This window comes from Corythoichthys intestinalis, chromosome 1 (assembly GCF_030265065.1).
Source record: "Corythoichthys intestinalis isolate RoL2023-P3 chromosome 1, ASM3026506v1, whole genome shotgun sequence".
In the NCBI taxonomy this organism is placed as follows: Eukaryota; Metazoa; Chordata; class Actinopteri; order Syngnathiformes; family Syngnathidae; genus Corythoichthys; species Corythoichthys intestinalis.
Window position 1 is genome coordinate 7472637 of NC_080395.1, and position 14179 is coordinate 7486815.

The window sequence follows — 14179 nt, forward strand, 5'->3', positions numbered from 1 at the left end:
GAAATATGGGCGGAAGTCCACATCAAAGACGAGGCCAGACGGCAGCATTTCCGGTGTCAAAAGTTCCACTTACTTTTTTCTTTTAATTTAATTAATTAATTTTACAATTAATAACAAAATGGAACCTAAGGGTATATTTTGTTAATTGTGAACCCACAATTTATATTAATATGATTACATATTTTTGTAGTTACTACATAAGTAATTATTGACATCAATAATGGCGGGCTACTAGTTTATTTTTTGATTGAAAATTTTACAAATTTTATTAAAACCAAAACATTAAGAGGGGTTTTAATATAAAATTTCTATAACTTGTACTAACATTTATCTTTTAAGAACTACAAGTATTTCTATCCATGGATCGCTTTAACAGAATGTTAATAATGTTAATGCCATCTTGTTGATTTATTGTTATAATAAACAAATACAGTACTTATGTACCGTATGTTCAATGTATATATCCGTCTTGTGTCTTATCTTTCCATTCCAGCAATAATTTACAGAAAAATATGGCATATTTTATAGATGATTTGAATTGCGATTGATTACGATTAGTGCTGCAATGATTAATCGATTAACTCGAGTATTCGATTAGAAAAAAAGTATTCAAATTAAATTTTGTTGCTTCGAGTATTCGTTTCATTAAAGTGGCGTTGAAATGGTTTATTTTGAAAGTGTTTGCATTTAGTTTTATTGATTAGTGTGGATACACTGCCCTCTGGTTTGCCTCTGTTCACATGGATGAATCCAACTGCTCGCTGTAGAGACCAACGTAAGCCAAGTTTGTTTGAGCTCATGTTTTTTAATGCATTCATAATTTAGTTTATAGGTATATTTAGCCGTTTTTTTGTGGGAATATGTGTCTGAACCATGTGTTAAGAGCATTGTTAAAAAAAAAATAAAAAATCTAGCATTTTATAGCATTTAAGCTGGCAATTAATTACGATTAGTTAATTTTTAAGCTGTAATTAACTCGATTAAAATTTTTAATCGTTTGACACCCCTATTAAAAACATTAATTACCGCCCGTTAACGCGATAATTTTGACAGCCCTACCAAAAACCTGACTTTTAATTATTCAATTGGTTTTAGAAATGGCTTATATGAAAGCTAAGACCCTCCCAAATGATGTTGAATGTACAAAACTATATTTGTTTCACTGAAAAAAGATTTATTAATGAAGACATAAAGGTCAAATTTTGGCAAGGCGAAACTTTTGTCGCCTAAAGAAAGTAGTGTGAAAATTGAACAAAAAATGTACTTCAAATACAAAAATATTTTACATAACATAAGCGAATAAAGAAGCGGTGCTGTGAGATTCAAATTTAATATTTTGTATGACTTCCATGGGCTTGAAAGACTGCATCCATGCGGTTTGGCAAGGATTCATACAATCTATTGATGAAGTCATCAGGAACATCAAAGAAAGCAGTCTTGCATGCCTCCCAGAGTTCATCAACATTCTTGGGTTTCATCTTCCATGCTTCTGCTTTCATCCTGTTCATGTTTGGTGACTGGGCTGGCCAGTCCTGGAGGATCTTGATCTTCTTTGCCTATAGGAACTTTGAGGTAGAGATTGAAGTATGCGATGGAGCACCAGCCTGCTGCAGAATTTGTCCCTTTTTATGGTTAGGAATGTAAGAGGCAGCTAAGATTTTTTGATTTGTTGATGACGTGATCGGACCCGATCGATTCCGATCACTTCATTTTCAAAGTATCGGAATCGGCAAAAAAATATCAGCCATGCCTTTTTAAATATATATATATATATTTGTTTTAATTAAATCGTTTTCTAATTGTATTTAACGTTACAAACATATGTTACTCATCCAGAGTCTTTAGTTTAGACTTAAGGTAGGGTTATCAAATTTATCCTGAAAACGGCGGTAATTAACTTTTTTAAAAATGTATCACGTTAAAATATTTAACTCAATTAATGCATGCGCTGCACGACCCACTCACGCATTGTCGCGCTCAATCTGTTATGGCGTCGTTTTACCTATATAGAGAGATAAAAGGCAGCGTAAAATGCGTAGAGTGAATTTTGGCTGCCTTTTTTTTAAATTGGCTAAAACCTTACAATCCCTCTCCCTACGATTAGAAATATCATGGGAAGCAATGTGGGGAAGCAAGGTAGCAATTGATCTTTATCTTAACACCTTATGTTATTTGCCAACGCAGAGAAGATATATCAATTGGTAGCACTACGCACAGTCATGGGTCCACTCCCCATCATGCATTTGGGCATGACTACAGTATCATTTACTGAAAGCTCAACAAATACACTAGATGGCAATATTTAGTCACAATATACAAAGTCACAAGTCTTTCTATCCGTGGATCCCTCTCACAGAAAGAATGTAAATAATGTAAATGCCATCTTGAGGATTTATTGTCATAATAAACAAATACAGTACTTATGTACTGTATGTTGAATGAATATAATCGTCCGAGTTTTATTCATTTTTTTCTTAATGCATTGCCAAAATGTATATGATCGGGAAAAATTATCGGGAATGATTGGAATTGAATCGGGAGCAAAAAAAGCAATCGGATCGGGAAATATCGGGATCGGCAGATACTCAAACTAAAACGATCAGGATCGGATCGGGGGCAAAAAAACATGATCGGAACAACCCTAATTATAACTACCGTATTTTTCGGACTACGATGTCGCACCTGAGTATAAGTGGCACCAGCCATAAAATGCCCAACGAAGAGAAAAAAAACATAAGTCATGCTGAATAAGTGTACTATGTACAGTGCACGAACAACGAAATGCGAATATACTGTCCTCACCAGGACGCTATGGCTCAGCAGGCTAAACTCCCAAATGACGATCAATTTCGTCCTAGATACCAAACAGGTTCGCATCAACGTAAAAAAAATGATAATTAGGTGCTTTTATTTACAGCAATGACACAAACTGTTAGCATGCATTCGCTAGCATTAGCACATCATTCAAACAACCACACAACTGGCTCTAAGGGTGAATCCCATTTCACCCCTTGGCCCTACCCCTTACCCCTTCCCCTCCGTTTTGCGCGTTCACGTGTAGGGGTAGGGCTGTCCCAATTCACGCTAATGTGCAGGGGTAGGGGTAAGGGGGAGGGCTTTCCACCCCTCCAAACGGAGGGCCATGACTACCCTCACTCCAAACGGAGGGTTACGCGAAATTTCCCAGGGTGCAAAGCGATTACCCCGAGAATCATTTCCAAAATGGCGGAGCCAAGGAAAGAAGTACACAAATGTAAGTAGCTCTGTTTATCCCTAATTTAACTATTTTAACAGTTTTAAGTTGTGATAACTGATGTAGGCGTGTCTGTTTGGTTCTGTCGCTTTTTGATGACGTCATAACTGGCGGAATGGACTTATGACGTACGTGAGTGTGAAGGGGTGTCCCAATTCGTAGGGCTAACGTTTCAAGCCCCTACCCCTTATTGCTCCGTTTGAAGGGCCAAGTGGTAGGGGGAAGGGGTAAGGGGGAGGGCCAAGGGATGAAATGGGATTCACCCTAAGTGTCCGATCGCGGGTGGAAAACACACAACAACAACAGAAAAGATGATACACACAGGCGTTGCTTCTGTAGAGATATTTTACAAGCATAAACAATGAACATAGGTTCGCAGCCGTGTTTCTCTCTCGCTAACTCGCCCACTCACTCAGAGCTACAGAGCTGTCGGTCTTCTTCTGGCGTGTGAGCGCTCTTCTTCACGTAAACAAGTGCGAGTGCGCCCCCACGTGGGTGTTAGAGCACCACAAACTAAAAGCATGCATTTCAATATAAAAAAGTCAATAATATAATTGAATACACATTGCCAAAGGTAGAACGCGAACATGGTCATAGCTATTAAGAGTTATTCAGATAACTATAGCATAAAGAACATGCTAACAAGTTTACCAAACCATTAGTGTCACTCCAAAACACCAAAATAACATCTGAAATGATATCATAATATGTTAGAGATGTCCCGATCGATCGGGTCCGATCACGTCATTTTCAAAGTATCGGAATCGGCAAAAAAATATCGGCCATGCCTTTTTTTAATATATATATAGAGTATATTTTTTAATGAAATCGTTTTCTAATTGTATTTAACTTTACAAACATAATATGTTACACTCATCCAGAGTCTTTAGTTTAGGCTTAAGGTAGGGTTATCAAATTTATCCCGATAACGGCGGTAATTAATTTTTTTTAAAAAAATATATCACGTTAAAATATTTAACGCATTTAATGCATGCACTGCACGACCCACTGACGCATTATCGCATTTTGGCAGCCTATGGAGCCTTTTTTTAATTGGCTAAAGCCTTACAATTCCTCTCCCTACGACTAGAAATATCGTGGGAATCAATGTGGGGAAGAAAGGTAGTAATTGATCTTTTTCTTGACACCCTATGTTATTTCCCAACGCAGAGAAGATGTAGCAATTGGTACCAGTACGCACAGTCATCGTTGCACTTCCCATCATGCATTTGGCCAGAACAGCTACAGTATCATTTATTGAAAGCTCAACAAATACACTAGATGGCAATATTTAGTCACAATATACAAAGTCACGTTTATCCTTTAAGGATTACAAGTCTTTCTATCCGTGGATCCCTCTCACAGAAAGAATGTTAATAATGTAAATGCCATCTTGAGGATTTATTGTCATAATAAACAAATACAGTACTTATGTACTGTATGTTGAATGTATATATTCGTCCGAGTTTTATTCTTTTTTTTATAATGCATTGCCAAAATGTATATGATCGGGAAAAATTATCGGGAATGTTTGGAATTGAATCGGGAGCAAAAAAAAGCAATCGGATCGGGAAATATCGGGATCGGCAGATACTCAAACTAAAACGATCGGGATCGGATCGGGAGCAAAAAAACATGATCGGAACAACCCTAGTGTTAATAATTTCACACATTAGTCGCTCCTGAGTATAAATCGCACCGCCAGCCAAACTATGAAAAAAAACTGCGATTTATAATCCGGAAAATACGGTAATCAGCTTGGAAAATATTACAATGCACTAGACTAAAATCTTCCCTGAAACTATTGAAGTAATGTTAGAAATTGAGCGACAACAAAGGGAGTCAATGTATTTCCATAAACTTCATAATCCCATTACTAGTTCATCCGCTATTAGGGTTGTTCTGATCATGTTTTTTATCTCCCGATCGTTTTAGTTTGAGTATCTGCCGATCCCGATATTTCCCGATCTGATTGCTTTTTTTTTGCTCCCGATTCAATTCCAAATGCCCAAATGCATGATGGGAAGTGGAACCATGACAAGTGGAACAATGACTGTGCGTAGTGCTACCAATTCATATATCTTCTCTGCGATGGTATATAATGTAAGGTGTTGAGAAAAAGATCAATTGCTACCTTGTTTTGCCACATTGCTTTGCTTCCCATGATATTTCTAATCTTAGGGAAAGGGATTGTAAGGCTTTAGCCAATTAAATTAAGGCTCAATAGGCTGCCAAAATTTACTTTACTCATTTTACACTGTCTTTTAGCTCTCTATATAGGCAAAACGGCGCCATTACAGATGGAGCGTGACAATGCGTGAGTGGGTTGTGCAGTGCATGCATTAATTGTGTTAAATATTTTAACGTGATACTTTTTTTTAAATTAATTACCGCCGTGTCAAGTTTAAGGTGATACATTTTTTTAAAAATTACCGCCGTCATTGGGATAAATTTGACAGCCCTACCTTAAGCCTAAACTAAAGACTCTGGATGAGTGTAACATATTATGTTTGTAATGTTAAATACAATTAGAAAACGATTTTATTAAAAAATATAAATATATTAAAAAAAAGCATGGCCGATATTTTGTTGCCGATTCCGATACTTTGAAAATGACGTAATTGGGACATCTCTATCCGCTATAACCCATTTTATCATAACATTAGGCCAAAATATGCACCAAAATCATTAAATCCCTACTGTAAAAATGTTAAGGAAATATCGGCTGTTCTGTCCCAAGAGCGTGATTTTTAATTTTTATCCTGTGTCCTACAGACGTCGCAGTGAAAGATGTTCATTCGGATCGCCCCCATGTTAACCAGGAGGAGTCGGATATGGCGTACATCAAACAGGAGTCAGAGCCAGAGACCCCCAGCATGAAAGAAGAAAAACAAGGAGAGGAAATCTCCAGGTTTCCAATGATTGTCGGTGAAAAAAGCGAAGAAGATGAAGGTCCAAACGAAGAGAGCGGAACAGCGAAACTAGCGAGCAGTAGCTTGTTTCAACACCTGACAACAAAAGGTGAGGGACAATCGCAACCGGACGACCTTTTAGCACCACGCTCGGACACTGACGACGTAACGTCACACTCTTCTGACTTTCACACCGATGAGGAGGATGATGACTGGGATCCTTCGAAATCCTTAAACAAGTCATCACTGAAAAGAGGCGCAGAAAAATGCGCGGCTGGGAAACCCTTGAAGAAACACACAAGAACACACACCGGAGACGAGCTTGCTTGCTCTGTTTGCAATAAAAGATTTGGTACGACGTTTCTGTTAACAAGACACGTGCGGACACACACTGGAGAAAAACCTTTTGTCTGCTCTCTTTGCGATAAAAGATTTTGTTCGAAGCAAGCCTTAACAACGCACAATAGGACACACACGGGGGAAAAGCCATTTGTCTGCACATTTTGTGGAAAAAGATTCTCCCAGAAAGGATATTTAAAAACACACGCGAGAACGCACACTGGAGAGAAGCCTTTCGTCTGCTCTCTTTGCGATACAAGATTTTGTTCGAAGCAAGATTTAACAAGACACACGAGAACACACACTGGAGAGAAGCAGCCTTTTGCTTGCTCTGTTTGCGATAAAAGATTTAGAACGGAGGAACATTTAATTTCGCACACGGGAACACACACTGGCGAGAAGCCTTTCGTCTGCACAACTTGTGGTAAAGGATTCGCCAAGAAGTATCAGTTAACAAGACACATAGGGACAAACAGAAAGAGGTCTTTCGTCTGCTCTCTTTGCAATAAAACATTTTGTACGAAGCAAGTGTTAACAAAACACATGAGAACACACGCTGAAGAGAAGCCTTTTGCTTGCTCTGTTTGCGATCAAAGATTTAGAACGAAGGAAAATTTAATTTCGCACACGAGAACACACACTATAGAGAGGCCTTTTGTCTGCACAGTTTGTGGTAAAAGATTCGCCATGAAGTATCAGTTAGCAAGACATGCGCCGACACACACTGGAGAGGTCTTATGTCTGCTCTCTTTCCAATAAAAATATATCGTATGAAGGTACACTTAACAAGACAACACACACTGGAGAGAAGCCTTATGATTGCTCTGTTTGCGATAAATGACGAGGACACACGTTAAAGTGATCCTCAAACTTATAGTGCCTTGCAAAAGTATTCGGCCCCCTTGAATCTTGCAACCTTTCGCCACATTTCAGGCTTCAAACAAAGATATGAAATGTAATTTTTTTTGTCAAGAATCAACAAGTGGGACACAATCGTGAAGTGGAACAACATTTATTGGATAATTTAAACTTTTTTAACAAATAAAAAACTGAAAAGTGGGGCGTGCAATATTATTCGGCCCCTTTATTTTCAGTGCAGCAAACTCACTCCAGAAGTTCAGTGAGGATCTCTGAATGATCCAGTGTTGTCCTAAATGACCGATGATGATAAATAGAATCCACCTGTGTGTAATCAAATCTCCGTATAAATGCACCTGCTCTGTGATAGTCTCTATTATAGGGGTGGCCGTGGCCACCCCTGGCCACCCCCTGGTGGCGCCACTGGTTAACACATGACACCACATTCAAAAATTTGGCCTTTGTAGCCAGCTACAGATGGAAAATGGCTTTATAATAATGCACATAAAACATGAATGAAATTTAAAAAACTTTTATTTTGGAAGGGAAAAAAAACGAGTCATGGGGGTGTTGGTGTACACCTATTTAGTTGGGCAACACAAAGTGGCGCATCAAGGCTGAACGCACAGCTACACCTTCAGCATCTGTAGCAGGTGGTTGAACAGGAGTGTCTGGCTGCAGTGGCAGTTGCTCGCTCCACTCCTCTCTCCACATCTCATTGTGGCTTTCACAGAGGTTATGAAGCACACAGCACGTGAGCACCATGGACTTGATCCTCTCTAGGCTGCAGTCATTGCGCTTTTGGAGGCATCGCCACCTTCCTTTGAGTCTACAAAAAGCATGCTCAACCACAACTCTTGCCCTGCTTGTCTTCACGTTGAATGCCTGCTCTTCTTTGGTTAAGGCACCAGTGTCTGCAAATGGCTTCATGAGCCAGCTTTTCAGTGGATATGCAGCATCTCCAATGATGTAGTAACCAACATTCTGCCCTGCAACACTCATGTACTCCTGTGAAAATACCCTGCCCCTCTCAGCCAGTTCCCACAGATCAGACAAGCGTAACACTCGGGCATCATGCAGGCTACCAGGTTGCCCAGTGTATGCGTTCCAAATCAAACCTCTTCCATCTACAACTGCCTGTAAAACAATTGAGTACCATCCTTTTCTATTAAAATACTCCGTGTGGGCCTGCTTGGGTGCTAAAATTGGGATGTGGGAACAATCAACAGCCCCAATACACTGTGGCAACCCCCATCTTTGCTCAAAATACTGTGCATGTTCTTTCATTTTGTCAAGGCTAGGCATTTTCAGGACCTCTGGCAGCAAAACTTCTTCCACAGCGGAGCAGAACTCTCTTAAACAGTCACAGGCAGTTGAAAGGCCAATCCCAAATATACGCCCTATGCTCTTGTAGTCAGAGTTGGTGGCGAGCTTCCAAAGGGCGACAGCAATCCTCATGTCTAACGGAACTGCAAGGCGAAACGTCGTGTCCACTCTCTCCATTGCAGGCCTCAGACGCCGACAGAGGTATTGAAATGTCTCTCTAGACATACGGAAATTCTCCACGAACTGCTCGTCTGTAAAACTGGGAAGAACCCGTCTCCACCAGTCATCGGCTTTTGTTCGCACCCAAACAGATGGCGAGGATCGCTGCGCAATGAGTCGCAGCAAAATCTGAAACGGAAATGGAAAACGTATTTTCTTGGGTATTTTGGGTGACATAAGTCACAAACTCAAAAACACAAACTTGGCTCAAATGTTTGTTCATATGACAGTACATGTTTATACAGTCAGGGTCCCCCCAGGAAGGATAAATCTAAATTCAAGACTTTTAAGACCTTTTTTAATGCCATTTCACCTGAAAATTAATACTTTTCTTGCACCCATTATTTAGATCATATTGAATCATATTAAATAAAGCACTGAACATCAAATTTAACCTCAATTACTAAGTGTGTTTGACAAGAATGCACATATATTGAAGATACAATTAAAACACATTTAAAGTAACAATTTAAACTCTGTCAGAATTTTTTTAAACACACACACGCACACAGTAATTATGGACAAAAAGAGGAGGACAGCCATCTTCTGTAACAGGCTAGCCGCTAGTGCACCTGCCAAGACCCCAGTGAACATGGCTAACTCTCGAGTTAAAACGGCGAAATTCACATTTATTCGAAAGGCAAACCGAAATGTTTAAGCAGGTCCACTGCCTTCGCATGACCCATAAACTGCAACCTAAAGTATCTGGATGTAACTTGAGCCCCTATCACATACTCCAAAACAACGGGAATATCGCGGGACTTAACCGTGCAGCAGTTGTGTGTGAAAAAGATTTCCCGTGTCGACTGACATGGGAAGCAGTGTGCGCGAAAGCAGGCGTTAAATTCCCTGGTCACAGTAGAGCAGGGCGGTAAACCGAAAATTTACCGTCACCGAAATTCTTCACGATGACCGACGTAATTTTGACCATGTCGGTAAATTCGGTAATTTAATAAAACAAGAAAATATAGTCTTTGTATCCCGCTTTGACGCTGTGTTGTTCGGCTATGTTCATTCCCCTTTAAGAAAGCAGACAGTGTGCTTACGTATGGAGTCACGTGGTTTTCAGGAAGCCAATCAAACAGAAGCCCGGTAGGCTAATGCTAACGGCTAACGCTAAAAGTAAACGGGATGGAGTCGGGCTTAAGTTAGCTATCTTAGCTCCGCCAAACTTTCACCCGGCATTAAGTAAACTCTTGGCGGGTTCCAGACGGGCTTTCACCCGCTGTCCTCCCTGGTTCTCACGATATTAGGAGAGGATGCGTTCAGTGCGTTCTTCTGGTAGCCAAGCCACAGGCTAACGCTAGCAGCTAACAACGGCTACAAATGAACGTGAACGAGTCGGACAGCGGCTCTAACCTTGTCGAAACGGCTGAAATTAATGAGTGGACTGGGCACGGACTTCATGTAGAAATCATCATGTCGTGTTATTTGGCATCTCTATGTGATTTTTCTGAAAGCTTTCATGATGGTAAAGCACTCAGCATAAAGTAGCCTAATCCAACAGTGAAGCCTATATATAATATGACAGTTTAATGGCCACAGCTATTTTTCTGTATGTGTTTGCTTTATTCTGCCATCATAAAACCTTAAATGTTTCATTGGCATCAAAGCAATACAGCTTTAATCTGGTTGTGTCTGTGTGGGGGGTGCATGTATTAAAAAATGTTTCGGGGAAAAAAAAAAAGAGAAAAAAAAACTGAAACCTTGACGTAAACACTTGTGTTGAATAATTATGTCACAGCAGCCATTACCAATAAATTGTCTGAAGTGTACTGTTAAAGTTGCAAGTCATTTGTGTTAGAATGACATGTTTGCACAGTCATCATATTGATTTTTATAATGTACATTTTCCAAGTCATACAAGCTGTTATGAATGTTCACACTAGAATTCTTATTGTTTACAAGATTTTTTTTAATACTTAGTGTTTAGACTGCATGTGCAATTGTTAGATTGAAAGCTGGTTAAATAAATTTAACGAGAAACGGTTAATTTGTATTCCATGCATTGAGTCAAATTTTCAAATTATATAACAGTCCGCTTGGGCGAATTTATCGTCATTTATCGTTATCGAGGTAAATCTGCTCAATTTATCGTGATACTTAAACTTAAGGCCATATCGCCCAGCCCTAGTTCGGCAAGCACGAGTTGCATTTCGATTTGTAGTGCAGTGCATCGTAAAAATTCTATGCGTCATTTTCGTTATGGATTTTAAAAAAAACAAAAAAAACTTTGTCACGGATATAATTTAGGTTGCACTGAGATGTTCTTGAAAATTAAGACCACTGTGAAAATATTCCAGACTTACAACAGCTAATTTAATACTTTTAATACCTTTAAAAATGAAAAACTAAATTCAATGCTTTTTTAATACTTTTAATAACCCGCGGGTACCCTGACAGTAACAGTAGGGGTCTAACAGTACACTAAAATTAAATTTTGGTTCAGTTTTTGAAGTGCTCATTGCAATTAAGACTTTACAAAAAAAAAGGTTCGAAAAATACAGTTAATGCTTTTATTTTTCAAAATGTAAACAATATGTGAAAATAAATAAACGAGACACTTTTGGATGATATTTCAAATACATATAAAACACCTCGTTCTGAAAAAAAAAAAAAAATGTAACAATTATAACAGATTTATCCACTTGACTTTTTTTCACGTACATATTCCAGAGTGTCCGACACTTAAAGCGTCCGTGCGGAAACTGCCGCATGACCGCACACATCGCTTAGCTCGCGCTGCTAAATTTATGAGGGCTTCAAATGCATCAAAAGAAAACAGTCGGCACGCAAGTAAAACTAAAACAGTTATTAAAAAAAAAAAAACAACAAAAAAAAACACGTGAACACTTACATCCTTAGTAAACACGTCAAATACATGGTTTTACACTTACCCGTCGCCTCCTTTGTCTTCTACGGTCGTCTGCTGCCCTTTTGGTCTCCATGAAACGAAGAAACATCGCTTGCCTTTGGCTCTGTTGTCTTTTAATGTGGGCTACCAGTCTCGTCGTTAGACGCTGGGATTGCTCGCTGATGGAAACGATTCCCTTCAAACATGCAAGAATTGCCGCGGTGTCTTCAACGGTCTCCATTTCGTTGTCTTCCGTTTAGCTTAGCGCCGCTGCTGTGTGTGGCGACTGGCGAGTAAATAATGCGTCACTGGCGCAGACTAAAACGTCACAGCAGGTCGTATTGGGCGTAGTACTATGGGGAGAGATTTGTCTCAAAAATATTCTCACAAATACTTTCGCGATTCACACATATCCTTTGTCGATGCACAAATATAGCCAAGATTTTCACATGTATTTTCGAGATCCACAAATATATCCGTGAGTTTCCATGTGTTTTTGGAATCCACAAATATATTCTGGAAATTCACATGTGTTTTTTTATGTTGTGCGTGCACTCATCATGAATTATTGTTTGCAAACACTCGAATTGTATTTGTGAATCAGTGGCTGCGTGCGATTATTTTTGAGACAAACATAACAAAAACGGTCAAATTTTTCAAATTTTCATTCGCGATTCACACGTTTTTCAAATTCACAAATACATCCGCGATTCTCACAAATACATTAGTGATTTTCACACGTGTTTTTCAGATCCACAAATACGTCCGCGTTTTCCATGTGTTTTTCAAATCCACAAATACTTCCGCAAATTTCGCATGTGTTTTTTAATGATGTGCGTGCAGTATCATTTTTTAAGTATTCAATTTTGCTTGTGAATTGCTGGAGCTGTGTTTTTTAACAGCGAACGCTGTTGAGGTGGTTGCAGCTCAACGTTGCATTCGTAGGAAGAATTGACGGAGAATAAGTTGTCTTTTAGCCAAAACTTGGCGTGTTTAATTTCTACTGACATGCCGATACATCCTCTCTCATTGCTGTCTTCACAGGCAAATCCCACAAATCAAAGTCATCAAAGTCAAACACAAAGAAGTAATAGATGTAGCACTTTAGACAATTAAGTCCCATCCTGCCATCTTGTGGCGAAAAGATGATATGTCAATAATAACAAGCAATAGGAACATTATTTCAACATCAACTGAGGACACATTTATGAATACAAAACATTTCCTCCACCATTTCTTTCAACACCCCCACTTGTTCTCATGTTGATGCCTTTTTTAACAACCAAATGAAATTTTACATTTCAAATTCCCAAAATAACACTGTCAAACTTCTTCAATTTTAACTTTGTTACAGGTTTTGTCATGATATCAGCAATCATGTCATCTGTTGTCAATCAGGTAGCACTCCGCATCTCCTCTTTTGAGTGCGACTCCACTGCACCAGGTACCATCTGCCAACTGTGCCGCTGTGGTTCTCTGGTTTGAACGTCTCCTGGAAGCTTTTGAATTTGGTCTCGTCAGTGATGATATGAGATGTCGCTCCTGTGTCCACCATCAGGCCTCGTTCCCGGATGCTGTGTGTATCCTGCCGCCTGGTGTCGGGCTGTTCATCTCTCACCTTGAACGCGAAGTCAGGATCTCCATCTTCAGCAATTTTTCTCGCTCCATCCAGTGTTTCCTTGCGTCTGCAAGTGGTGTCTTTGTGCGTGTCCGTTTTGCATCGACTACACCATGTCTTTTGTTGACATGATTTTGCATGGTGGCCTTTGATCCCACATTTGAAGCACACCAACTCTGTGTCGTCTTTGATCCGGTCATGAGCGTTTGCTTTTGTGGCTTGCTTTGAAGCTCTTGCTTGAGTCTTCATCACTCTGTCGCTTGATTCTGCTGCATTTAACTTTTCCGTTTCTTCAAAACTTCGGAGTTTGGTTTTGAATTCTGCAAATGTCATGTTCTCATCGGTATGCGCCACATGAATTGTAAATGGCTTGTAACTTTCTGGCAGCCCCTTCAAGACCATTGCGATAAGTAGACCATCTGCCATTGTTTCTCCTGCATTTCGCAATGCTGTGATGGCGGGCTCAGCTCTTATTATGCAGTCCACTATGCTTTCATCGGTTTGCTTTTGAAGAGATGTTAGCATGGTGTACAAGTTTATAATCCTGGGTTTTCCCTTCTCAGCATAATATTCCCTTAATATTTTCAGAGCTTTTCCTCCGTCATTTGGCGCATCTCTCATTATTAAGGCTTTTATCATCAAGAAGTTGTATCATTTCAGCATACGCGTCCGCATTTTTCATTTCATCATTTTCTCTCTCTGCTTCAGTGGTTGGTCCTACCAGCACTGTCTTCTTTAGCCCGATTAGATGAAAATGTCCCATCATTTTAGTTTCTGACTTTACCTTCGAATGATTCCTG

The 14179-nt window shown here is 39.5% G+C and overlaps 2 protein-coding genes across 3 annotated transcripts in view; one reads left to right on the plus strand and one right to left on the minus strand.

Annotated features, from left to right (window-relative positions):
• LOC130911811 (zinc finger and SCAN domain-containing protein 2-like) overlaps window positions 1-7624 on the plus strand; it is a 98830-nt gene extending 91206 nt beyond the window's left edge. The window contains exon 8 of the mRNA XM_057829407.1: window positions 6029-7624. Coding sequence (XP_057685390.1) covers window positions 6029-7263 — 1235 coding nt within the window. The 3' untranslated portion in view covers window positions 7264-7624. The remainder of the gene's footprint in view (window positions 1-6028) is intronic.
• On the minus strand, window positions 7576-12054 carry LOC130911970 (uncharacterized). 2 transcript variants are annotated; one of them, XM_057829673.1, is made up of 2 exons: window positions 11805-12054; window positions 7576-9036 (listed from the first exon to the last, which is right to left on the minus strand). In XM_057829673.1, the coding sequence occupies exons 1-2, from the start codon at window positions 12000-12002 to the stop codon at window positions 7948-7950; spliced, it is 1287 nt and encodes a 428-aa protein (XP_057685656.1). In that variant the 5' UTR covers window positions 12003-12054; the 3' UTR covers window positions 7576-7947. The 2 variants fall into 2 exon arrangements, with proteins under 2 accessions (XP_057685656.1, XP_057685661.1); XM_057829678.1 differs by lacking the exon at window positions 11805-12054 and adding an exon at window positions 10267-10560.
• Between the last annotated feature and the right edge of the window lie 2125 nt (window positions 12055-14179).